General features: G+C 39.4%; 1 protein-coding gene across 4 annotated transcripts in view; it reads left to right on the top strand.

Moving 5' to 3' along the window:
• The first annotated feature begins 476 nt into the window (after positions 1 to 476).
• The window catches only part of DNAJB6 (DnaJ heat shock protein family (Hsp40) member B6), a 63,252-nt gene continuing 37,323 nt past the window's right edge, over positions 477 to 26,405 (top strand). For 2 of the 4 annotated variants that reach the window (XM_082046756.1, XM_082046753.1), the window contains exons 1-6: positions 477 to 587; positions 9,415 to 9,533; positions 10,959 to 11,068; positions 13,715 to 13,774; positions 14,127 to 14,237; positions 26,029 to 26,160. In XM_082046756.1, coding sequence (XP_081902882.1) covers positions 9,469 to 9,533; positions 10,959 to 11,068; positions 13,715 to 13,774; positions 14,127 to 14,237; positions 26,029 to 26,160 — 478 coding nt within the window. In that variant the 5' untranslated portion in view covers positions 477 to 587; positions 9,415 to 9,468. Of the gene's footprint in view, positions 588 to 6,027; positions 6,154 to 9,414; positions 9,534 to 10,958; positions 11,069 to 13,714; positions 13,775 to 14,126; positions 14,238 to 26,028; positions 26,161 to 26,405 lie in introns of all 4 variants that reach the window. The other 2 variants (XM_082046754.1, XM_082046755.1) reach the window with 2 other exon arrangements.

Genomic DNA, 26,405 nt, shown 5'->3' with positions numbered 1-26,405 from the left:
AAAGAAGTTTCTCCTCATATTCAGAAGGAACCTCCTGTGCTTCAGTCTGTGCCCGTTGTCCCTCATCCTGTCACTGGGCACCACTGAAAAGAGTCTGGTCCATCCTCTTGACACCCACCCTTGAGATACTTATGAACATCGATAAGATCCCCTCAGTCTTCTCTTCTCCTTTCACTCAGCACACCTGGGTGTCACTTCTGATGTTTTTTTTTATTCCCTCAGAGAACCACACAGCGGTTTCTCCCCGGGCCCTGACCCCCCGCCCGCAGCCCCCGCGGTGCCGTGAGTGGGCCCTGGGGAAGCCCCGCCCCCCCCGGGCTGATTGACAGAGGAGCGACCGCTCTGTGAGGCCGGAAGCCCCGCCCCATGTCCCCGCCCCCGCTGCAGCACCGCCGGCCGCCGGCAGGGGGCGGGCTCCGCTTGCGCCCGGCCGGGCAGGGCCCGGGCAGCGCGGCATTTCGAGAAACTTCCGGAAACAGCCGGGCGGAAGCGACGTCGCGCGCTGACGGAGCTTCCTGTTTGCGGCTGAGGTGAGGGCCGCGGAGCCGTTGTCCCGGGCTGCTGGCGGGAGGTGGCGGCCGCGCCGGGTGAGTGCCGGGGCCGAGGCCGCCCCGGAACGGGCCTCGTTCCGTTCGGCCGAGGGGAAGTGGGGAGCGAGCGGGACGGCGCCGCGGTGCCTGCGCCAGGCCTCGGCTCTTAGCAACGGTGTCTCTGGTAACGGGGCCTGCCGGCTCGGTGGGGGCCCGGGCCGCCATGCTGCGCAGCGGCCGGGGGGTGTCCCCGCGGGGAGCCGGCAGCGCTGCCGGCCTCGGCGGCTCCTTCCCGGGCGGTGGGAGGTGCGTGGCGCCGGCCGGGGCGGGCGGCGGGGTCTCTGGCGCGGTGGGCGGGCGGTGCGGGAGCCGCCCCGGGCGCAGCGGCTGCGTCGGGCCGGTCCCGCGGCTCGGAGCGGGGGAGATGCGCTTGGGGAGCTGCGCGTCGTGCGGTCCTAGGGCGGATTTGTCTCCCGCTTGCCGCAAGCAGAGAAAAAAATCGTCATTTCTATTTCTGCTTGCAGAGGTTTCGGTTACAGAAAGGTGAGGGAGAGCGCCAGTTCGCTCTTCAGTGTGGTGAACAGACCTTTTACTCAAAGTCTTTTTTTTTTTGCAACGTGTTTTTTGTTTTGGTTTTTTTTTTTTTGTTTGGTTGGTTTTTGTTTGTTTGTTTGGTTTTTGTTTTTTGGTTTTTTTTTTTTGCATGCTCGTAAACTAAACGTGTTTTTTCCTCCGGTAGAAGTGGTTTAATTAAATTATCTTCTGCGATTATGAACTCGGAGTAGATTCAGTAGTAAGATTTGTTGTGGGGGAAGGTGGTTGTGTTTTTAACTTGCTGTTGCCAAGTTCCCAGCTGAGTTGAAAACTGTCACTGGTAGGTAAGGGCTGTAGTTTGTTGGTAGTATTTTCTGGGCTTCTGAAGGGGCGGTGAGTTGGGAAGTGGAGTTGCTTATGATCGATGTTCCTGTTTGTAGCAACGCTTTATGCTGTGTTAGTTTTACTGTCAGAGTTCTCCTGGGCTGCCGAAAACGTGTGCTGCAGGCTTGAGCCCTTCTAATGAAGGCATTAGAAAAGGTGCTTCAAAATGCTGAACAAACTTGTTTTGAATTCTGATAATAACAAACTGCCTGGTTGGGTCTCATTTGGGCACAGCGACATAAGAGAAGCTAAATTTATAACAATGCTCATGTGCAAATGGTTAAGCTTGTGACATTACATAGTCGATCAGTGATCAAGCCCTGAGTTTTTAGGAAGTAAAGTGTCAAAAAGTGATAAGAACAAGGTGTTGACACAGAGGGAACAGCCTAGTTAGGCTCTGCCTCTCTGGTCCTCTGAGGCTGCGGTTACTGCTGACCTTAATTTTTTGTTTACTCTTTGGAGATCTTTGTGCTCTAGTTAGGAGGATTTTGTGTTCAGCCGATGATTGAGAGCCTGGTGGTTCAAGTACCACTTAGTTTGCTGGATTATGTTGTCAAAGAAGATTTGTTGGGACCAGTGAGTAAATGTATTTACAGATTTTGCTTCTGTGATTAGTTTTTTTATTATTTTAAACAACTAAAATGCTAGCTAGTGCATAATATTAGTCTAATTTTGTTTTCCCCTCTTAGTTCTTGTGCTACCTTTTCCATGGAGAACAAGAGACCATTTGAAATGCAAATTAATTTATGATTAAATTTTCTTTAAAAATCTCAGACATTTGAGGAGAAATTCTCCATCAGATTTTTCTTTTTAGCACTTGTGCTTTGTGACTACAGCCTATTCTTACCAAAACAGCATTTATCCGTGGTATTTTCTTCTGTCTTTCCTAGATTGGTGCATTTTACTAACTTATCTTGAGCGGACTTTGTGGAAGAACATGCAAGGCCTTGGTTTTGTGTAACACAGAGTTTTTAGCTGGAGGAATAATGTGGTTTGCTATTTAGCTATTTAGTAAATACATACATTTGTCTCTACTTACTGTATACTTGCTTTCATCTACTAGAAGTTTTGGAATGTACGTGGAGAGAGGAAATAATTTATGTTAAATCATCATTTCAATAATAAGGGTATATGAGTCCCTAATAGTATTTGGGCTGTACTGAGAAAGGAAGCACTTTTTTCCTTTCTTTTATTTTTTAATTTATTTATTTTTTAAATTAAGGTAAAACTTTCAGGACTACTACAGCTGTACATTTGTGCTTAACCCGTTGGCGCAGTTTGGTCTTTGAGCTGAGGTGGTGTGGGATGGGGGTGATGATGGTGTTACCGTGAGTCCGGATGTGCTGCAGGTTGAGCAGAGCGAGCGCAGCCGCCCCTGTAGCCGCGTGAGCAGCTCTTGTGTTCCTGGCTCTAGAGGACGGTGCTGGAGTCAGCAGCCCTGGAGGTGTTGAAAAGGCGTTTAGACGAGGTTCTTAGGGACAGGGTTTAGTGCTAGGGTTAGGTTATGGTTTGACTTGATCCTCAGGGTCTCTTCCAACCAAAATGATTCTGTGATCTCCATCACGTCCATACACTGGACTTCCAGACTTGAGCGAACTGTTTCTTACCGTATGATGATGTTTTGAAGGGAATGTATTGCCTTAATTTCAACTTTGTTGTGTGAGGTTTAATTTTGTAGTATTTTGCTCCTTCAGTAGGAAGTGCTTCTTTACTTTAGTAGCTTTTATAAGGAACCCCATCAGCTCTGTCCTGAAAGCATTTTCTGTCAGCAACTATTCCTTTGTCTTGATTTATTGAAGAATGGAAAGATTAGTGAGACATTTACTTAACTTTGTCAAAACTTGTTGGATTTTATATCTGTTGATCATTTATTTCAAGATAGATTTTAATTAAAACTGCAGCTGATGATATTAATAGGTTTAAATTATGTTTGCTTTGCTTTTGAATGAAATACTACCTATGAATGGCTGTTAGATTTTTCTTAAGTTTGGACTTAATGAAAGCATTATTCTGCTTCTGTTTATTTAACTGCTAGGGAAGAAATAGTTCATGTGTATGCATTTTACTCCTGCAGTTGTAGGTTTTGTTTTCTATTTGTTCTGAGTATGTACCGATATCCCACTGATACTAGTGAGGACCCACAACTTCACAAGGATCTCGTAGCTCATACGATAAGCCTGAAGCTGTTGTTAGCTACATTGCAGCCAGTTTTTGTTAAAACTTCGTTAATTCTTTTCATTAGAAGAAGTTATTTTCTGTCTTAAAATGTAGTTTGAATCTGTGACACCCTGTCATTGTTCTGAAAAAGAAATGGGTGTTTGCTTTAATGTAACACTTTTTTTTTGCTGGTTGGCTTAAGTAAAATTATTGTGACTCAAACAACTACTTCAAGGGAAGTACGTAGAAACTTTGAACTGTTTTCTTTTCCATGAAGGATCATCTGGTTGCATGTGATTATTTGGTTGAAACTTTCTAGACCTGATCTTTGCCAGTTGAGGCTTTCACTGTTTTTAATCGCTTAATCAAACACAGATCATACTTTTTTTAAAAAGAGTTAGGAATATTTTTACTTTGTATAAAATAGCCTTTTATGGTTAGTTTTAGGAGGGTACCAGTGTTCCAGATATTTGTATGACAGAATTCCAAATTTGGACACCTGAGTTGTTGTGTTTTGGAAAAATGCCCCTTTGCTTTAAGGAGAGTTGGTGAATAAGTGCCCCTTGATTTAGGGCCTGCTTGTAGATCAGCTGGATAAGCAGCAGAGTGTCAGCCCGGGTGTGAGGGCAGCCTGATCACTCATCAGCTCCTATTCCAGTTTTTGTCAGCTAGTTTACTTTTCTTTCACAGATGAAGACTTTTGATTTATTCTCTTTCTATTTTTGGTAGGTTAATTGTTTTTTAATAGTTTCTTACATATTGCCCTCTACAGGCTTTCCCGCTGCCAGACAGTAATATGAACCCTGTGGTTCTTGCTGGTTGTGTCGTGCTCTCCCTGGGGAGGAGAGGGATGGACAGGGGTCTTTGTAACTTCTTGCCTTGAGGCAGTGAGTGGCCCCTGTACAGCTAGCGGCTTTGTTTTGTTGTGGTGTTTGGTTTTGTGTTTGTGGTTTTTTTTTTTTTTTATTTTATTTTAATGCGACCTGAACTGCAAGGTAACGCAGTCAGCCTAGCTACCTCTTCTCCTGTATGTACTGCACCTTCTCCTATAATAATCACTGTATTCAAATCCACTCTGTTTTCTAATGTAAACCAGGATGTTTAGCACAAACATGAAATTCAACTAAGCTTTTTGGAATGTTCATTTAATTAGATTAATCTCATGGGGATGTTTTGTTAGTATTATTGTAATGAGTGTAAACATTGATATTTAAGGATGTTTTATTAACTTTAATTTTGTGGAAAATTTACATTTTTCCATTAAACAATAAATTTGGGGAACAAAGTTAAACTGTGACAGCTTTTCAAAGTTTTGGTAAGTAGAAGTTAAAAATACTGACGTTTTTAATATACCTCAGTCTGCACCACACTGTGTATATATTGTAGATAGGTTAGAAAAAATTATGTTGGTTCATTGTTTAAATGTATTTGTCAGATTAATTATTCAGAAACTTTAAACAGGTTTTCTTGCTCTGTATTACTATAGTCAGCAGAGTTAAGGTAGCTTTCTTTCAGTTCCTTAGCATTCTCAAACTTCCTTTTACAAAGGTGTTCTGATGTACAGTGTGGGTGTTTTTATGTTAGCACTTGTACAGCACTAGCACCGGGGACCTTTGCGAGCACAGCCAGCAGACTGCTCATGGTCTCAGCTTAGTTCCATACGGCACATCCCAGATATTTTTGCTAGAATTGACAAAGATCTTTTCATTTATTAGAGATTTGGCCAAGGTTTTAGGACTTAGGTAGCTTTCTGTGTTACTGAGTTGTACTAGGTAAGATGCATTTGATTGTTGCCTGAGTGGTGTTCTGCTCTGAAGAGCTGTTGTGTGAGGTTTATCTGTTTTGGTTGAGACGTAGGATGACACCAGAAGGCAGTTTCTATAACCAAGATCTGTGTGTTAAAGGCTGTGACCTTTCCAAACCGGTGAGGACTCCCTGAGCCAACGGTACAGGTGTGTCTTGGAAGCCTTGGCAGAGAGTTAGTGCTTTGTGGTTGTTCTTTATTTACCCTTCTTTTAGATGGGTAACTTGGAGAGATATCAGCCAGTAATTACAATTAATGGATTACATTTGAAATCTGTAGCTTGTGAGCAAATGAAGTGACTGAACTTCGTCTGAAGTTTATTACTTTAAGACTGAAAATATTTGTAAATGTCTCTGAATTTACCATACCATAAATAATAAAAAAGCTTAGCAAAGGTGTCTTAGCTATATAAAAATTAAATGAAGAAATAATAGAAGACTTTGAGTATGTGTGTGTTGCTTGCTGTTCTTTGTATGGTCCTGAATCCACCACAATATTAATGCTGCTGTAGTCTCGTTCATAGTTTAAGGAGTGTAAAACATCATCAGGTCCAGCTGACTTACTGCTTTCTAGTAAAAACTCTTGGAATGTGAAAAATAATGTTTTTTTTAATCACAGGTTGCAATTCCAAAGATCCCCAAGTGTGTGCATCATCTATTAACATACCAGAGACATCTCTAAATTGCTCAGTTGCTGCTGAGTAGGTCAGGCACAAGCTCAAGCTCAGCTGGGATTCAGAATAAGGTATTTATTCTCCCGGTGTTGCCAGCAGGCTGCAGTCCCTGAGCTGTGTTTGTGGAAAGCAGGCGGGGACCAGGATGGGGCGGCTGGGTGGCTTGCGCAGGATGTTGATGACTGGCTGCTGCTGTGGATTGCATGAATCAGGAATTTGGAACTTCAGCTCCCTCTGCGCAGGTGACTGCTCCAGTCACTAAGCTGGAGCTATTCTGGCATCTTTCAGGACTCTCTGTGCTGCCCTCTTGCTTCATGGCCAGAAATAGATAACTTTTTCTGACCAGGCCGACTGCAAAGGTCGCACGTTCCTTGCTGTCTGAATTCCCTTCTGACCGATTTAAGAATTTCTGGTTTGGATGCCTTCCTTCCTCCCTTCAGTATGGAAGGGGTGCTGCTTTGTCATCCCTGCAGGTTGTGCATCAGATTACTTTTTTCTTTGTCATCTCATCTTATAGAAGTTTATAGCTCTCTACGTATCAGTCTTCTGTAATTCTTCTCATGCCTTTTATGTTGCTGAGGACTATGCTGTAAAGATAGCTCTGAACTGGTCGAGCTCTGGGCTGTGCTGCAAGAGAGAGGTCTCAGGTCCGGTCATGTACCCCTGTCACTTGTGTCAGGACGAGCCTTCAGGGCTTCTGCTCGATACACCAGCACAACACTGACTTCTCCTTTGATGACTGGAAAATCTATAAGCTACGGAAACTTCTAGTTCATATCAGTGTTTGGATGTTTGATTTGTTCATGCTCTGAATAAGGAGTTAGAGTAGCTGATAGCATCCTATAAACACAGTGCAATTAGGAACGCAAGTAACTGTAGATTTTTTGCAAGCAAACGTGAAGGCCATGAAACAACTTCTTTCATCTGGAGTTTTTTTGCTTTTTTTTTTTTCTGAGACTTTGAAGATTTTCTGTGGCTGGAAGCAGGGAGTTAGCTAATGTGGGCTGGCTTCCTGGTGGCTTTGGAAAAACAATAATGAATGCCTAGTTAATGAGCCTTGCTTGTATATTTGGAGACCAATTGTTTGACAGATTTGGGTTGGAAGAAGATTTTTGTTGTGTCATTTTGGTTAGGACAGTTGAGATTTCCTTTTGCAGGAAGGTATATGGTTTGCTTATTTGAATCATCTAGGCATTTTGACCATGCAGATTCTGGCTAGACTTCAAAAAGGTCAATAGTTTTATCAGCCATTTTCTGTTTTATTATAAGTTGATGGTGGTTTTTTTCTTGAGTGACTATTTGTAGTACTTTATTTTCCTGGAAAGATTAGAGGCAGAGGTTGGTTGCTGACTTGTCTTAATTCCAGACTTCATGTTAGTGGCAAGTAAAAACTGAACAATAACAGATAAAATATAGAATATGTAAGTGCCGGACATTTCATTGAAACAAATAATTCCTCTGTTCTTGGAGGAGTTGCTTTTCTGGGTCAGAGCAATCTAGTAAGCGCTAGTCATGTTGTCTCAGCACTCATTTTTTGTCCCAGTCTCAGGTTTCTGTGGTTTAGGATGTATTGGTGTATATATATTGAGTCTGAGCTTATAACACTGCAATACTGTTTTTAAACAAACGTCTAGTGTTTAAATAAAGATATGTTGAAATCAATATGATTACCAGTTTCAGCAGAGTTCTCTAGAGAAAGATGAGTTTTATTTTTCAGATCTAAATTGCTTTTCCTACCTGCTTATTCTAGCTAGAAGCATGAGTTTTGATTTTCCCTCTAAGATATCTGCCTAAATTGGGAGGAGTGTTAATGCAAGTCTTGTATTTAAGAAAAAAAAAACCAAACAAATGCAAAATATGGGAAAAAAAGCCTAGCGGTATGGTATGTACTTTTATGTGTTGTGGCTTCCTGCTGTTAGCTCATTCATTTTAGGCCAGTGTCTCTTGTTAGGAGGGGTTCTGACCTCTAGCCTTAAGCTGGACTCATACTAGATTTTTTTGGTCCCCCCTCTTAATTTCTTTCTGTAAACAGTACGTTCCACATATGCTATTACTCATAAGGATTGGCTACAGGACTTGATAACATACTAAAGCCACGCTAACCTTGCTTCTTGCCTGTGTATTCATAGAGTTGTTCTCCTAATCATTGTTTTGGAAACAGCAAAACTAGTGAGGCTGGTTGATAGCAAATACCCTGGGATATTTTTGGTCATTTTTATGTTTGCATATTGAACCCTGCCATTACTATTTGGCATTCTCAATGTTCATTTTAATGCATGTCTCACAACTTCCTTGGTGTTGGTTAGAATATTAACTATACCTTTACTATTTTTTTTCAGTGTGGAGGTTTCTTCAAAGGGCAAAGTCAATTAGAGATTTGTTAACCCCACTACACTTTAATTTTCTAAGTATTTGTGGGGACTGTATGTTAACTAGGTTTAAAAAAACACATGCTTGTCTAATACATTTACTTCTATGAGTAGTTGAGAGGGGGGAGGTAGCGTGGCAGGGTATTTCTTAAACTGGTTTTGCCATTTGAGGAAATGTGTGTATAGCCACATCCCTAATTAAAGTTAATTAAGCTTTAACCTACAACAGCAAAGTATTTTTAAGATGTACCAATTTATTTTAAAATGAAGTCTCTTTAATGTTTGTATTCCAGGATGTTGAAAGATACATGTAATGTTAGCACAATGAGTTGATTTCAGAAGATTTCATTGGGCTATATCATGCTTAATTCTTTCAGCACTTATGTGAAAGAACATGAAAATGAGACACTGCCTGGGCTGAAATTAAAAAACACTGAATGACTTGAGGGGATTGAAAAAAAGTTATTTCAGTGAATTTTTGTTCTTGGTGCACAGATAAGAAAACATGACTAATACATTGCTGTGTAGTTATGTTCTCAGTATATTTAAACTGGGTACTCCTGCACGTACATTGCTTTTTTGAAGGGAGTATCTCAGTGGCAGTAATATTCTGAACAGTAGATAGAAAAGATGTGGCCCTTTGTTTATGCTCATGTGTGCTTAAGACATGACACAGGTGTCAGATGACATAAACAGGATAGGTGGTTTCTTTTGCATTCAGTGTTTACATATCGAAATGATGACACACTATTCATGCTTTTCTTAATATAGTGATTAAATCTTGCATTTCAGCCTAATTTGTTTCAGGAACCTCCTGTTTACTTGTGTTTGGAACGTTCAAATTTCTGAAAACAAGCAGCTTGCTCAGATGAGAGTTGGAACTGGAAGGTACTAGGCTGCTACCTGACTTTCTTGAAGTAGCTTTACTATACAAGTTTAATTTACAAGTTCTTCTTGTTACAGGACGTGAAAGGACTCAGCTGTTGTTAACAAGGCCAACAAGACAACTACCGAAACATGGTGGATTACTATGAAGTTCTGGGAGTGCAAAAGCATGCCTCAGCAGAAGATATTAAAAAAGCGTAAGTATCACTGTTAAATATATATGTTATGTATTTTAAGGAACAAATATAATCACATGGTTTCTGGATACTGACTTTGTCAGTGCTAGGATGAATAGCAGTCATCCCAGGTGATACCTTTGCTAACAGAGAAATATTCAGTCTTCTGAATAAAAAGCATTTGCTCACTTTTATGAAACTGGGAAAAGAATACTGAGTACTGCTTAAGTGAAAATGCTGTCAGTCACTGGTTTTTGATACATTTCTGTACAAGCGTGCCTCCAGACTTGAGATGGTGCAGGCAGTGACAGACCCTTCTTCTTTGGCTGAATTGCAGTAATTAGTCTTTCCCTCCATTTGCAGGGGTGATTTTTCAAAGTTATTAAGAAATATTTGGCATGCTGCTTTCTTGGATACTAGCTCTTTCTTAACATGAGGTCTGGTTTCTGTGCTTACATTTTGATGGACTGAACATCTGTTACTATTAAAAAAATCCACCACTGTTTAAATTAGGAGTGTTCAAAGGAATTAAATACAGTTCTTCGTTTAGATTTACTGTTTATATCCTGGTTTAAGATGGGTGTTTGTAATGTTTTCAAAATATACTGTTTACTTTTCGACAAACAATTGGGAGGAAACATTTATGTAATACACATTTCTAGTATACCAAAACTGTCTGACAATAAATTACAGTTTCAAGTGACCTGGAAATACTGTATTTCTTTTGCCTTCTCTGAGGGGCCTGAGTTTAATCAAATTGCACTAGTGTGTGGAAGTTTGTTTTTGTCCTCCCTTGTTCTTTACCTAATTCCTGCACATACTACTTTGCCAACTCAAATGTTTGAACTGTGATCTTGTATGACTCCATGTAAAACACTCCAAACCAACCTAAGTGCAAGACTGGCTTTGCCCCTCTTAAGTAGTTATGAATACTTTGCCTAAAATATTTCATTTGAGGAGATAGGAGTTGTGTGCAGGTGTAACAGTCAAAGAAGTTACTGAATTTAGGGTGCTGCCACAGTTTGGTATCAGAGTACTCCTGGAGCTTTGTCATCTTTGTCTGTACCAGAACTGTACTCTTGATGCTTCCAATGGTTGATTGTGGTATTGAACAATTACGGAGCTCTAAGGAGAAGCCCATAGCAGAAATGTTATGGAATGTTTTGCTTAGACCTGCCAGATGTTGGTCATCAGAAATGCATAGGAATAATCTCAAAATAACTAAAGAACCCCAAACCCACTTCTTTTCTTTAAAGTGGATCTGAGTAGATGGTTCTTTGTATACCTGTAGAATCTGTTGGTACTGGTTTAGACACAAGATACAAAGCACTGGGGAGTTTCTAAATACTTTAATCTCTGACAACTTGCTTGAAACATTTTGTGTTTCTCTGTACAGAATATTCCTTCATTTCAGAGTAAAATATCCTTCTTTTTCCTTCTGTTTAGGTACCGTAAATTGGCATTAAAATGGCACCCTGATAAAAATCCAGACAATAAAGAAGAGGCAGAACGGCAATTTAAACAAGTCGCTGAGGCCTATGAAGTTTTGTCAGATGGTAGGTATTCGAAAAGGGCTATTGAACTGCAGGTCTCTAGTATGGGTATCAGACTGAAAATGCTGATGCATGGTGCTTTAAAGGAATATTGTAATTTTAGTTTACCATCCAACTCAACTACTTCCTTTTCAAAAGAAAGGAGAGAGAGAAAGAAACTTGCAGAATAAACAGAAATTTTGAAACAAAAAGTTTGAGATCACTCCGGATAAGTAACCAAACCAATTTCCTTCTAGAAATCGAAATCCTCTGTTTGCCAGCCCCTCTTCAGGAATTTCTGAAGAGGTGTCTGTGAATACTAAGATGCATTTTATCTTCTGAAGTAAAGCCAGTGTTACTGTCAATATAGGGGAGTCATTGTGTTTATCCAATAAAAACTAGGCTAGGCAAGCTCTGAAGTATCTACTGCTGGGTGTACTGTGTCTAGTTAATCTAGTCTCAACAAAGTCAAAGCATTCTGTAAACCTTGCTGAAAATTTGGATTTTGTTTGGGTGAATTCCGTAAATTCAGTCAACTGTGATAATGCGAGTGTTTATATTTTAAATTGTTCTGAAACAGTTGCTTAGGCTGACCCATGTGGTGCAAGAGTTCAGTTTATAGTTCACCACTATCTTTTTGCTTGAAAAGTATCATTAAGTTTTGCTAGTGTTCTGGCAAAAGGAGTCTGAATCATAACAAAGTGATTTAAGCCACTTTGATTATTTTCCCCTGTAACTGACTGCAGCTGTCTGTATGCTATTTCTGAAGTGTCCTTGATTGCACCTGGGACCAGTGAGCATGGGAAAGCTATATTTAAAGCACTAGCAGCATCTAGATTACCTTGCAGAGTTTGGCCTGATTTATTAAGCTGCAGTCTTGTACACCCTGTTTCTTTGGTTGGTTTGGCTAATTAATTGTCATGGGAGAAACAGAACTTAATTTATGGGCAGTGCATTGTACACTTGTCTTCCAGAGTAATTACATTTTTTTGAGCAAGATAAAAATAGGATACTGGTCTGCTTGTTATACAGATCTTCAAGTTCTTTGGAAATAGTACACTACTAGAATTTTAGAACACCTTCTGAAAATACTGCCTGTTTTTGGATCTAGACCAAATCCTAAGTTACAGGTTTCTTCACAATCATTTGCGCACCAGGGGTGTCTGAACGCTGAGCCCCGTGGCTGAGAGGCAATCAGCTATTCCTCAGACTTAATGAAGCTTTCTGACACCATTACAGGCTTGAATGAATACATGTTTTTGGCAGAATAGTTTTGTAAGGGGTTGCATAAGCAAAGAATACTGAAATTGGGTGATCATAGAACACACTTCCCCCATGGTTTCAAGAGCGTTTTATTTTTCAAGATGAACTTTGGGTTTGCGAGCCCTCAGGTCTTCCTCGTTTCCTGCTCCTTTTCAGAATTTGCTCTTTTGCATTGGTGGGTAGGTTAACCTCCTTTCTTTAAAAATTGTTTTCTACAAAGATAACATGGGTAATGTACCAAACTTTGCTGGGCAAGCAAGGAAGGAGGGATGTGTATGGGAACCTATTGCAAGTTTCCGTTATTTGGAGATAATGACCAGTATATAAAATTTTAATTCCTATTAGTCAGAAGTATTTTACTTTTTAGCAGCTGTTTGAGGTATCTGCACATTCTTTCAATAATGCTATTTAAATTTCAAAAACATCTTTCACTGAAGAGATCCAGTGGGAATAGCATATTAAGAGTCTAAATCAGATTCCATGACTGATTTTTTTTGGCTGATGTTTCCACACCAATGCAAGCAAAATAAGCTGATTATCTGCCTCTTTAAACTCTTTAGGTTCCCTTCCAGTACCAACAGTGCAGTCTAATGTAGTATTGTAAAGCTGATTTTTCTCCACTTTCTCATGGATACTGGAAGGCTGGTCTGCAGTGAAATTAAGAGCGAGCCATTCCATGTCTTCTGAAATAATAGAGCGCAAGCAGTTTCAGATCCCTCAATGGCTTTTTTTTTTTAACGTCACTTCATTACCTTTTATTAACAGTCATTACCTTTTATTGCAGTCACTCATGCAAACACTGTCCTTCCCTTCTTATAACAGTCACAATGGGCTTGGTCTTGTGCAATAACAGGAAAAGAGGCAGTGGTCAGGGTTTGCAACAAGGGACATTCCAGTTGGATAGACGAAGCAAAATGCTTGCAATGAGAATACTTGAGCCCTGAGGCTGTCTTCCAGAGGGACTGTGAAATTTTCTTGGCAATTGTTGAGATCAGGGCTATATCCAGGCAAGTTTGACCAACTTTGAGATTAGACTTGTTTGGAGGAGAAGTCTGAATTCCAGAGGTCCTTTACAACCCAAAGCTTTCCATGTTACCTATGGAAAGGTGAAGATTGCAGTAAAGGCAAACTTCCTTGTGAAATACCAGAGATTTTTTAATGGTACAACAGGACCTGAACTTTTACAAATAATGCTGACAAGTCTAAACTATAGTACCAGTTCTTTCTGAACCTAAACTGGTTTGGAAATTCTCAATAAAAGTGTTCATCAGTTATGTGCTAGAACTTTCTCAGTAAACTGGCTTTGAGAAGATTTTTAGCTGAGAATACCAGTTAAGTCTTTTTTTTTTTTTTTTTTCAAATTCAATGTGCCTATTTACTGACATGATGTACAACTTCTCTTTGTAGCTAAAAAACGTGACATCTATGACAGATATGGAAAAGAAGGCTTAATAAATGGAGGCGGAGGTATGTTGACAACTAGCAGTTCTTTACTTTCTCTAATCTGGTGGAAAACCATTTTCTGTAGCTTTCTTTTTAAGATAGGAATCTGGAAATGCCTGTTTTAAGGCCTAAAATGTGATCGTCTGAAAGTGAAGTTACAGTTGTTTCTATAATTTCTTCAGTTCTAAAATGCATTATTGATATCTGGAAACAGAGAAAAGATAATTAATTATAGAAAGTAATACCTGTACTTAACTTCAGTGATACCTGAAAGGGGAAGAGAAATTTTAGAAATAATTATTCAAATACTATATAGGCCTGAACTTCCTTGTTAGTAGAATGGTGAAGGTAATTGAAGTTTAACTTCTTTTTGCAGGTGGAAATTATCATGATAATCCATTTGAATTTGGATTTACATTCCGTAACCCAGAAGATGTCTTTAGGGAGTTTTTTGGTGGAAGGGACCCGTTTTCATTTGACATCTTTGGTAAGTAATCCACTGGTTTTAGTTATGTGTATCTCAAGTGTGGCTAAAACTTTTACAAAACAAACATAGCTAATGCAGCTTTATTAGAAATAGCTCTGAAAACTGGAGGTAAACAATTCTTACCTGTTTCTTCTTTGTTGACTTGATAGTACAGAACAGGTATGGCTTGTCAATTCATGTTTTGCTGGAAGACCTGGTTTAGAAAAAAAGGAAAAAAATCATGACTGCTGTGTCTCTGTAGTTTGGATGGAACTAACAGACAATGGAAAAAGTGCACACTGGAATTTGCTTTCGATAATTGGATCAGGCAAACTTAGTCTGTTTCTTTTGATAGTTTCTCTTGATCTGTAAATATTTAATGTAGCTTTCAGAGCTTCTGAACTGGACAGGTTAACTGTAACTGCTACAATACAGCACTCAGTGTGAACTTGTATCATAGGAGGAATGATTTTCTTGTACCAAAACAAGAACAGCTGCATATATAACCTAGACAGTCTCCCAAATTCATGTCACATGTTTGCTAGTGGGATGTATAGCCCCTAAAGGCTCAGATAACTGAAATAGTTCTTGAAGCCTGGATTCTTCATTTAGTTAAAGGGTGTAATATGTGATAAAGTTGTCAAAGTAATGTTTTTTACTGTAGTGCTGATGGTCTTTTGGCTTGTGATGTTGCTTGCTCATGTGGTTGCTCTTGTGTGTTGAAGGTCTTCTCAGAGGTGCTGGCGTGTTCAATAAAATGTTGACCTTTAAAGTGGAGCACATCCTGTATTCATTATTTACTTAAAGGTCCCATATTGAAAACTGCAAGAGATGTGCTTGAAAAACAAAGCTCTCTTCCTGTTCAGTACCTTTATATTGATTAATCTCTGTAATAATGTATGTAGATGTTTTAATATTTTGAAAGGTAGCTTTTTATCTTTGGCAGCATTAAGGGGCTAATTCAGCTCAGATTTTAATTGTATCTTTCTTTAGCTTGCTATTCAGGGATCATCAGTTGTTGGATGACTAATGAAGGATTAGAAAAGGGGTTAAAGGGATGGAGGCTGAATACAGTAGAAGGTTAGCTGATGAATTAGATGAGTAGCTAAAGGAAGAATCTGCTTGAGGATAAACAGCAGAACTTGAGCAATTAGGTGCAGTGGGAAATAGGCAGAAGTAGTAAGGGGGAGATTGGAGGTTGCATCTATCAAAATACAGGTGCATTAAACGGGGGCTGAACTAGGAACATGCAACTTCTTCACTGTTCCCGCAGCAGCAGAAAAATCTTAAGGAATACTAGATGAGGATTTTAGTTTAGGTGAGTGATTTCAGCACTGGTTAGGTCACGTCTGAAGTACTGTGTCCAGTTCTGGGCTCCCCAGTACAAGAGACAGAGCTACTGAATAGGGTCCAGTGAAGGACCACTAAGACAAAAAAGGGCTGGAGCATCTCTCATATGAGGAAAAGGCTGAGAGAGCTGGAATTGGTCAGTATAGAGAAAGCTCAGGGTGGAGTCTCATCAATATATATATATATAAAAATATATGAAGGGCGGGTGTAAAGATGATGAAGCCAGGCTGTTGTCAGCAGTGCCCAGTGGCAGGACAAGAGTCAGTGGGCACAAACTGAAGCACAGGAGGTTCTGTCTGAACTTAAGGCAACACTTTTCCACTGTGAGGGTGACCAAGCATTGGAGCAGATGGCCCACGGAGGTTGCATGGTCATCATGTTTGGAGATACTCAAAAGCCATCTACACACAGTCCTGGATAACCTGCTCTAGGTGGCCCTGCTTGAGCAGGGCTTGGACCAGATGACCTCCAGATGTCCCTGCCAACCTCAATCATTTTATGATTGAGTGGTAGAAAACCTAGAAAAATCTGAGCAAGATGTTGAGTAGGAAGCTAGTGAGGAGGAGCTGGGAGAGGATGTTCAGCTCTTTTATTTATTTCTGAATCTAAGATACTTTAAATAAACTAGTTGGTTCTCAATCAAATATCTTCAACTAGAGTAAACTGTATAGGTAAGGCATGTTCTAGCTTCTGGAGATTGACGTAGGCTGTTTTTTATTTTGATTGTATTTACTTCACCAGCAAGAGATTTAATTTGGTGTCTCTAAAAATGTCAGTGTTCATGACTAACCTTAAAGAAGTTAAGTTAAACTTTGCATGTTAAATATTCATGGAGTTAAAAAGAACCTGAGGGCTTAGCTCTTGAATTCTTTAGAAACAAGGCTGTACAACATAGTGCATAGAGGTCTCCAGCTTACCAAATGGAGGTACCACTACTGCCAAAGTTTTCCTGGGATATTGCAGCTATTTCAGCCACTCCTGCACAGGAAAACTGGTGTATCTTGCCCTGTGGATTGGGTGGATTTAAAACCAGACCTCTGCACTGATGACGTCAAGGCTTGCTTCCAGAAACATTCTCCCGTTGCTCAACACCCCAATTTATTTACTTATTCTAAAGCAGGTTATCTACTTCATGTATTGATCACTGTCATTGTCAGCTTTAAGATGTGAGTGACGTGGCACAAGTTCCATTTCTTGCAGAGCAAGTAACACTGTCAACAGTATTGGGTATAGTCCAGTTAGTGAAAACAGTCCATTTCAAAGCTCCCTCCCCTTCATGAGATAGTTACAGTGTCAGTGATCAGAGTCCTAAAACCTGTGTTGAGCTTTGGATTCTGAGTAAATCCTCTTGCAGTTTTTCTAGTCAGAAAGCTCTGAGGTGAGCACCTCTTATTTTTCTGAAATTTTTTTGCTTTAATATGCTCAAGACATTCTCTAATTGGATGGGAAAGTGTAACTTGAATCAAATTTTCCACAGCTTTCTATAAAAAGTGTTGGCAACAGTCTCATCTCTGCAATATTTACATGAATGTTTAAGGTGGTACAGCATGAAAATCTGGGTGCTTTCAACTGAATGTAGTACATTTAATAATGCCCAAAGCAAGCAGTAGAATTTTATGTATAACATCATTATTTCTGTTGGTTAACTAGAGCTCTTGTAGAGTCTGTTTTGTTGGAATACTGGTGGGCAGCTTCTGTCCTGAAGAGTAAGGGAATTTATCTTCTAAAAAAATCAGAAATTTTCAACTTGTTGATGAATTTTCTGTGGAACTAGTGACTTTTGAAGTCACTTAGGTTATAATTGGTTTTATAAGGCTTTCTGAAAATGTGCACTGGTGGAATCAAACATGAAACTGAATAAATGCTTTGAGATGTTTTCACCTTCTCATACAGTTTGAAGTGGCATATAGTGAGGCCCACAGAACGCAGGTGGGACTGTTTTCTGATTGCCATTGAATATGGAAAGAGTAGCATTCAGATGCATAATCCCTGTAAATTTGTGGATATGAAGAATTTCTAAAACCGTGCTGTGAATTGAGTCTCTTAAACTCCACTGAGCTACGTTGCACTACTATTGCAGTTACAGAAAGTTTTCTTTGTAAGCAGAGGCATCTTAATTCATCTATGGAAAAGACAAGAATGTATGAAGAGTTTGGTGGTGGTTTTTAACTGATGAGTCCCTTCAGACTTTTCAAATGAGAATTTATAATACTGTTGAAGACACCCTGAATGCTTCCAAATAGAGCAAAGTTAATGTTATGTGCTGTGTGTTGCACGTAGCTCAGCCAGTCACAATTTCTCTTCGCTGATCTGCATGCAAATACTTTGTAAAAATCAGGGTGCATGAAGGCAAGTACTTTTGAAAAGTTGATCTGATAATATGACAGCAGGTTAACTTGTGAGAAATGGGCTCACTTGCTGTCACGCCTTGTTACAGCACAATCTGCTTTTGCATAGTGAGCACTTCCAGTGACAGTTTTCAGTCTCTTTGACATGTGAATGAATGATAATCCATATTAACAGGAATAAAAGAAGAGAAAAAGTGATGCTTCCTATGCAGTACCACTCTTTGTATTGCAAAGTACTACATAGGAGTATCAATATCTGGTTAACTGGTATTCAGCACTCTGTACCATATACCTGTTCTATTCTTTGACTGTCTTTGACATTAGAATGGACTGTTTCCTCCTACTGAAATAAGAAATCCATCTCTATATTAAGTTTGTTTTATATGTAAACCATATCCTACTCAATTTATATATAGTGCTTGCCTTGATTTGGTTCATTTGTCTTCCATGTAGTGTTTAGGTTCTATTTTACTTGTAAACTTTTCAAGGACGTTTTTCAGTGTTACCACTAGTAACAGAGGTGCATTCATTAATTTAAAGACTGCTACTTCAAGCATTGCATGGAACAGAAACTGATAGGTTTTGGTGTAGCTGGGCTGTGATTCTGGGCTTTTAAAGAATTGACTTAGTCTTGGTTTAGAGGCTTTTCAGATTCTCACTTCAAGAATGGGTTATATGTTGGAAGGGATTATCAGGGAGGAATTATATTGACAGATGGAATGGTTTATCACAACAGCATAACATTACCCAACAGGCTCGGTACCTACAGCAGCCCAGTATCCACCAGCAGCAATATCTAGAAGCTAGACAGAATTTTCTGGGCATTTCAAACAGCTTTAGATGCCTGTATGTTTAGTTCAGTAAATCCCACAGGCATCCCTGCTTTTCTCTGTGGTAGAATGTGTTGTTAATGTGATGTGATAAATTGCTCCAGATGGATGCCCTCTCTAGATTTCATGTCTGAGAGAAGTCTATTTGTGGAGTCTCTTTCCACATAATTTATAATCTTGAACAGTTTTGCTGTAGTTCCTAAACACTTTAGTATTCCCATTGTGCCTTCTGAGATGGCATTTTATAAATGCCTTAAATGATTTCTTAGTTTGTGAAGTAGAGTTCAGGATGTATTTTAATCTAAATACCACATGATGTATATAAATCCATATACATTCTGTGCGGTTTCCCCTTGAGAATTCTGTAAACCTGGTTTATGCGGTATTTAAAAGCCTCTTCTCTTGGAAACCAAAGGTAAAATTAAATTTAACATGACATTAATATGACTATCTAAGTTGAATTTTTGTCACAGAGAACATCAACTAGCTAGTTGTTTGGTGGAACAAAACTGTATACCATATAACAAAATTACTGCAGGTTGACTACTGTCATATTGATTACATACAATGAGGCCTGAGTGTTCTGGAAAAGCATAGCGAGTTACTTCAAGCATCCAGGCTGAAGAGTCTTCACCTGACAGGAAAGAGGAGAATCTGCATGTGGTAATCCTTGTAAGCTCTTACTTTACATGATCTGTGTTTTAGGACGTTTAGGAATGGGGTAGCTTCATCAGCCCTTTTATCTCAAGGACAGAAAGTTGTCTTGCTGGGGCAAAAGGTTTGCTGAAGAGTCAGATAATGATTTTAATCCACATGTAATTTCATTTCTGAATAATCATGATGTTTAGGTATTCTAATGTAAAATGTATTTGTTAATCAAACATTTGCTTAAAACTGAAAATGGAGGCGGCTTTCAATTAAAACTGTCTCACACAACATTGTCCTCTCTCTAATTAATCTTTTTGTTGACATAAATGTGCAGCTTTTGGTATTTATGAAGTGCTCAGAGATTTTAATGTGCATTCATTGCTTTGGTATGAATGTGCACAAATGTATTTCATGAGCACCAGTCTTAGATCATAATTATCCACTGAATGGTCCAGATCTCACTACTGTGAATTTTTCAGGAGTAACTTGATAGGTTCAAATAAAGTCTTTGAAATACAGGAATTGTCCTGCCCAGACAGCATTACCAAACAGCAATAGATGGAACTAATGTCGTGGCTCCATGTGTAGCTAAAATAATGTTTAGCTTCTGCTGCTGAAGGGTGGAGGCCTAGTTCCAAATTCTCATGTCCATCTTAAAACTTTAATCTTTGACACTGATATCCCATTAGACACATTGAGAAGCTGTTTGATAGTGCACTGGCCAAAGAGGAAACTTGCCTCCAGCATCCTTAGCCACTTCAAGCTGTTAGTGCTCAAGAAAACAGTTAGGGGGTGTTATTTGTTTATTTTTTAATGTTTAATTTTCCTTGAATAGCTAGCTGGTTAAATTGGTCAGAGGCCAAATGCAAAACATAGTGCAAGGGGAGTGGGTTACACAGTGGCAGTGGAAGATTCCTCTGTTTTTAAGGTGTGCCTGAACATTCGGGCAGCAGTTTGGTAAGTATGAGATGCTGATTAGAGTGGGACTTACATACTCTACTGTCTATATAATTATGGTATAGATGGCATTTGAAGGTAATGTATTAAGCATCCTTTTCCTAGGAAATTACTAATCTCAAGATCTCTGCTATATATCATTAGAAAGACTTTCAAATGCTTCCACTGGTAAACTTGCCTAAACAAGTGGGGCAAACATCTATTTGAGTTGGTATTTTGGAAGTGCGCAGTTATTAATAAGAACATGGAGAAACACTCCAGGCAGGTGAATCAACAGTGCTTGCAACAGCATCTTAGTGTCTCTTCTGAGTAAGTGGCATCAACAGTGTGGTATTTTGTTGTTAAAGATGACATTATTTCAATGCAAAAGTGCTTACAGGTTTCTGTGGTCCGTCTTGTTCTGATGATATCCTTTGTAGTGCCTGGGTATGCTCCAGAGCTGTAGCATGAGGTTGTGTACTTACTGCAAATCTGCGTCTTTGAAACTTTTTTCAAATAGGAGACAAGCTAGAAATACCTACTGCAAGAATTCTATTTTATTGGATATATCTATTTTATTGGATATATCATACATCTATAGCCCTTTGTATAAACATATTATTCAGACCCTTATTTCAGAATCTCTTCTGGCATGATCTATAAAGTAACGTACAGTATGCTTTTGATAGAAAGAACTGATTGCAGGCTGTAATACTTGGTGCTGTTGAGTCTGCTTTGTTCCGCAGAGTCTTTCAGCATCACTGCTCAGTGTGCTGCAGCTCCGGTGTCCCCCGCCTGCGTCTGCAGGGTGGGTGTTCAGCTTTTCCTCGGCATCACGTTTTGGCAGGGACAGCAGTGTGGCTCTGATTGCAGAGAATAAAGGAACGAAGTGTAGTGGTTGGGGAAGTAGCCCAGTAAGTGGTGACTGAGCTGTGATCCTGCTTTTATAGGGCAATATTCTTTTGCATACTGTCCCTATAAGATTATCAGCGTCCCTGCCTGCTGCAGTGTGTGCATGTGAGAACACTTGCTGGTGGTGCACGATTTATCTCAGCTCTTGATTTTTCTGGAGGTGAATGATGGCATTGCGCTGCAGTGTGCTCAACACATCGTGCTGTGGCTGAAAGCATCTTCCTCTGCTGCTTTTCACCACTGGGCACTTTTTCCTGCTGTCTTCCCTGTAACTAGCACAGCTGCTTTTATGGCCACGGTGTGAACTTTAGCCAAGAATTGATGTGGCTGAACTTCCTTTCATCTGGAGATGCTCTTTTCTGCTGATCTGTTCTTCATCTGGTTCCCAAGAAGCTGCCAGGGTACCAGTCTCATGGTAGAAGTGACTGCTATAGGAAATGGGGCACATTTTGTTTAGTATCTTGTGGAGATTCCAGCTAATGCCTTAGATTTGATGAATTTAATGAAATTTAACTGAATTGTAGAGTGCTTCAAATGTAGATATTACGGATTTTTGCCTTCTTTCCTCCTTTCCTCATGGTATGGTGCCTTCCTGCCCGTTTTCTTTCAGATATACCAGTCTTGCCAATACTGAGTGGGATTAGCTCATGGATGCAACAGAAATGTAACAATGTAAACACTCCAGTGTTTTCTTTTGGATTAATGAATTGATACAACTTGTCATTTGGTTCCATGATCACAAAGCAGGAAAGAAGAGCTATCAGTTACTTTACGGAGTATTCTGCAATAGGATTATATTGCTGCAAGTGGGAAAATGTGTTAGAGCCGAGGATTCCTGTGGGTGGGGTTAATCATGACCTACCTCATTTTGAACTGCAGAGAGGGATGCAGTGTAGTTGTTGTTTGACTTTGGAGGTTAAATCCTTTCTTTGTGACTACAGAAAAGCAAGGTAGGATGCCATGGTTCACAGTGAGCTGGTTTAATGTTTTATCCAGAGGAATGAGACATGCATTTGAATTAGCAAAGATTTTTCTAAATAAATTCTTTTGGAAACATTACCTGTAATTTCATTCTTTTCAGATGGGTTTGTTAGTGTGTAGCCTTTTGTGTTGCTGAGGGTTTTGTGCTCCAGCCTTCACATTAATTTTTTGGCTTCTCTAACTGTAATCTTCCTACCTAGTAACAGCAGGCTTATGCTTAAGCATTTGCTTTTTCCCCAGGCAGCTTCATGTCATCTCCTGTTGCTGATAGACTAGAGGTCTCACTGGCTTCCTTGAGATTTTTCACCTTTTGTTGTCTTTGCTATTTTTTGCACCACAAGTTCTGTGTCAGAAACGTGCTCCAGCATTTCTGTTGAAATGGAATCTGATACTCTGCCCTCCCATAAGCTTTCGGTAATACCCAGACTAGAGTATACTATGGCTTTATCTCCAGACAGCATTTAGTTACACTCTGAGGTAACACTGGTCTAGTATTTTGGTTTTCCGAAGCTTTTCAGTTGTATAGTACTTATATATATATTTTTTTTGCCTTTTTTAGAAAGGCCTTAACTTGTGGTTGGTGATTTTTTGTTTGTTTTGTTTTTTACTTCTTACTTTTATTGATATGATGGGCTTCTAATATTTAGTCAGGGAATTACATGGATTCTAAGTTGTACCAAAATAACTATCATATGAGGAGTCATTAGAAACAAACAAACAAGCCACCAAAAACTTTTTTAAAAGGCAAAAAAAAACCCCAAACGAAAAACCAAAACAAAACCATGCAACAAACAGTTGGCTATTGCAATATTCACTGCATTTGAACTGTTTGGAAAAAGCCATCTATGTGAAAAGGTTATCATGCATGGAAAGGTTCTGCTAGATGACAAAAATAGGCCTACCAGGCTGAAATGTTATTATTTTGCTGAGTGGTACTATTAATCATCCTGATTTTGGGCCTAAAAGCATACACAGGGTCTGAATAGATGTGAGGTTGCTGTATTAATGTATATTTAGTGGTGGATACAGCAAGTAAGAATGCAGAAGCCTCCTGCTGCCTTCTCTCCTCATGGGTTTGGGTGGTGGTGTTTTATGGTGTTGTGGTTGGTGGTTTTTATTTCTTTATTTTTCCCTTTGCATGCTGTACCTGGATGGATATCAGGATAATAAGAAATATTCCCCCAGGAAAGTCCTACCCATTTTCCAGTCTCTGCATCATCCATCTTGCTGAGCATTCTGCAGTGGTTCCAGTGTCTCCATTCACTGGCAAGAGTTACTAGAAGAGCACTGGAGGATTATTAGCAGGGCTGCCAACAGAAATCACCTGAGGCCGGGACATTTGCTAACACAGAGTGCTGGCCTCTTTCTTTGGTGTGTATGGTTGCCAAAGGCTACTAAGGCATGTCCCAGTCTCTGTTAGGTTTTTGTGTAGGCAGTAATCCACTTAGAAGCTGAGTTGGTAGCAGGGATCTCAGGGAGATTCTGTGATTGTCCCTTAAAAACCTTTGTGTTTCTGCTGCTGTTGTGCCGAGGAGGAGAGATTCACTTGCAGAATAGACTGATACACTGTGGAGGATTCAAATCAAAGCTTATATGGTTGGTTGGTTTGTTTTTATTTGAACTCCAGGTAACAAGAAAAATTGAATTATAAATAGAAGGCTTAACAGTGGTAGTAATATAATATAGATCATTTGTACACGTGAGTGAATGACCTTCATAACTAACTTATGAGTCACTCTAGTGAGAATAAATTGCGCTGCAAAAAATTAACTGCAGTGATTTTACTTGCTAGCTGATAATGCTAGTCTGAAAAAAATACCTTTATTTAAATGGGTGTAGTGTTTGTTTTAGAAATAGTAATTTTGGTGGTAGGTTCCCATATTTCCAAGCTCAAGAGTTGGTTTATTTTCTTTTGTTTCAAAGGTAATAACAGGTCATCTTTATATTGAAGAAACACAAAAAAACCCCACCCCAGGAAGAAAAAAAATCTTATTGCTTGCTTGTCTACTGTATGTAAGATCAAAGTTTGGTCCTGGAAGCTTGGGGAAGGATAGGGTTAATTTTGTTGTTCTTGGCATTTTTTGTCTTTGCTGATGGGTGTGTGTGTCTGAACCTTGGTGGCTGTTTTCGTTCGGCATAAATACGTCATGACGTTTCACCTTTATTAAGTAATTGCAAATGGACCAGGCAGTTAACTGATATCCTTTTATTATCAGAAGGCATTTTAGTACTGCCACTATTGCGTTAACTTGGTGATTTATCATATACCGGCTTGGATTTTTGTGGGAGTACCAGAGGTGGAATAAATACTGCGTTTCTGACCTTCACTTTATCAGTTTGTAGTTCTGAGCAGTCATGGGTTATAAGAGTTTTCCCTTGCTTTCATATTGCTGTCGTTGCTATCACCAACTTCTGCATTTTTCAATAAGAACTTATTCTGAGCAGTGTTTCAAACTGTTACCTTTCAATATCAGGTACCCACTTGTAAACCTTGGTAAAATCATTGGTACTGTACAACACTAATTTGGGGAGAGTTGTGGTTGATGGAGACAGTAGCTGAAGTTCCTATACTTTTCTGATTTTAGTGCAAGTATTATGTTTATTGAGTATCTATTAGATGATTGCAATTGTATGTGTTCTTTGTTTTAAGAGCACTAGTAAAAAGCACATTTCAGATAAATGTGGTAATAACTATTTTTTAGGAAAATGTGACAAAGAAAATAAGGCTTTCTTCCATACAGGTCCTCTCCATCCCTGCCCTCTCCTTCCCCCTCTTTTTAAACCCTTTTTTTAAAAGAGACTGTTGTTTTCTGATGGGGATGGAACAGCAGCTGTTGGAATGACGTAACAGTTGTACTTGAATTTGAAATGACCCCATTTCTCTTTTTCTCCCACCTTCCTTCTGCTTGGTAGGGACCCAGTGCCCCTTTGGGACAGTGTGTAAAGCTCCATACTTTGCTGCCTAAATGTGCATCAGAATACATGTTTGAAGTACTTAATGTGGCAAGTGCTAAAATAAACACTTTGAACACTTTAAGAGTATGAGTCAACAATCCCTGGCTGCTGTTTTTATATTTCAATAATTGATATAACCTATTTAAAAGTTACTTTTCAGAGACCTCATCAGGGTGATCCACAATAAATCTTTAATAGAAATAAGCTAGGAAGTTTAGGTACCTGTGTGTGATACTGCAAGATTGGTTAAAATCATTTTCTAAGAGCTTTATTAGTTTAGTTTGTCCGTAGTGCCACTCTTTATTCCACACCTTGGAAAAACTTAGTCTGGTGCCAGGGAGTTGTGTAGATGGATTTGATGATGGATTTGCCTTATGGTGACTTGGTGTGTAAAGATCATGATTATGCATTTGAAGAGTGTTAAATCTGTCAAATGTCAACTGACTGCTCAGAGCTGACTTTCAATTAATTTTTTTATCATACCTCGAGTGTATTAGGCTGTATGAGCATGTGATGGAAATAATACTATTTCTGTAGCTCTTGCCGCTTCTATTGTACTGAAAAATGTAAGAGTATTTGCATTAGGTTTACCAGGTTTTGATACTAAACAGCTAAAATAAGGAAAGCAGCTTCTTTTTGTAATTATTTTTTAAGCTTGAAAGGGAAACAGAATTTTGTCCAGAGTATCATAGGAATTGGCTTTTTAGTGGACTATTCAGCTCAGTAGCAATATTTCAATGTAAATCTTATCTGTAACAAGAAATTTCTTTTTTTCAATGAAGAATCCTTAATGATTAAATGCAGAATCACTCAGTAATACTCACCTGTTAAATGTTGTGTTCTGTTTTGTAGACGACCCTTTTGATGACTTCTTCGGTGGCAGACGGGGTCCAAGGGGAAGCAGAAACAGAGGTGGTGGATCATTTTTCTCTGCCTTTAGTGGATTCCCTGCTTTTGGAGGTGGTTTTCCTTCATTTGACACAGGTAAGTATCCCAGTATTTAACAAGGAATGCCATTTTGACTCACAGAGGATCTGAATATAATAAGCTGATAAATACTTTTGTTTTAAAAAGTTGCCTTCTTCATTCAGGAAATTTAAAGGCCATTTTAAAAAAAATTAAGGTGCTCGCTGTAAGGTCTGAGTGCAAATAAAACCATAGTTATCAATATTTGGTCTACCTGAAAGCTCATGAAAAGTAGAAAGACCTCTAAGAGGCAGAACTCTGTG

The sequence above is a fragment of the Streptopelia decaocto genome (genome assembly GCF_964273445.1).
Source record: "Streptopelia decaocto genome assembly, chromosome: 2".
NCBI classification, from domain to species: domain Eukaryota; kingdom Metazoa; phylum Chordata; class Aves; order Columbiformes; family Columbidae; genus Streptopelia; species Streptopelia decaocto.
This window is presented reverse-complemented; position numbering and strand designations above follow the sequence as displayed.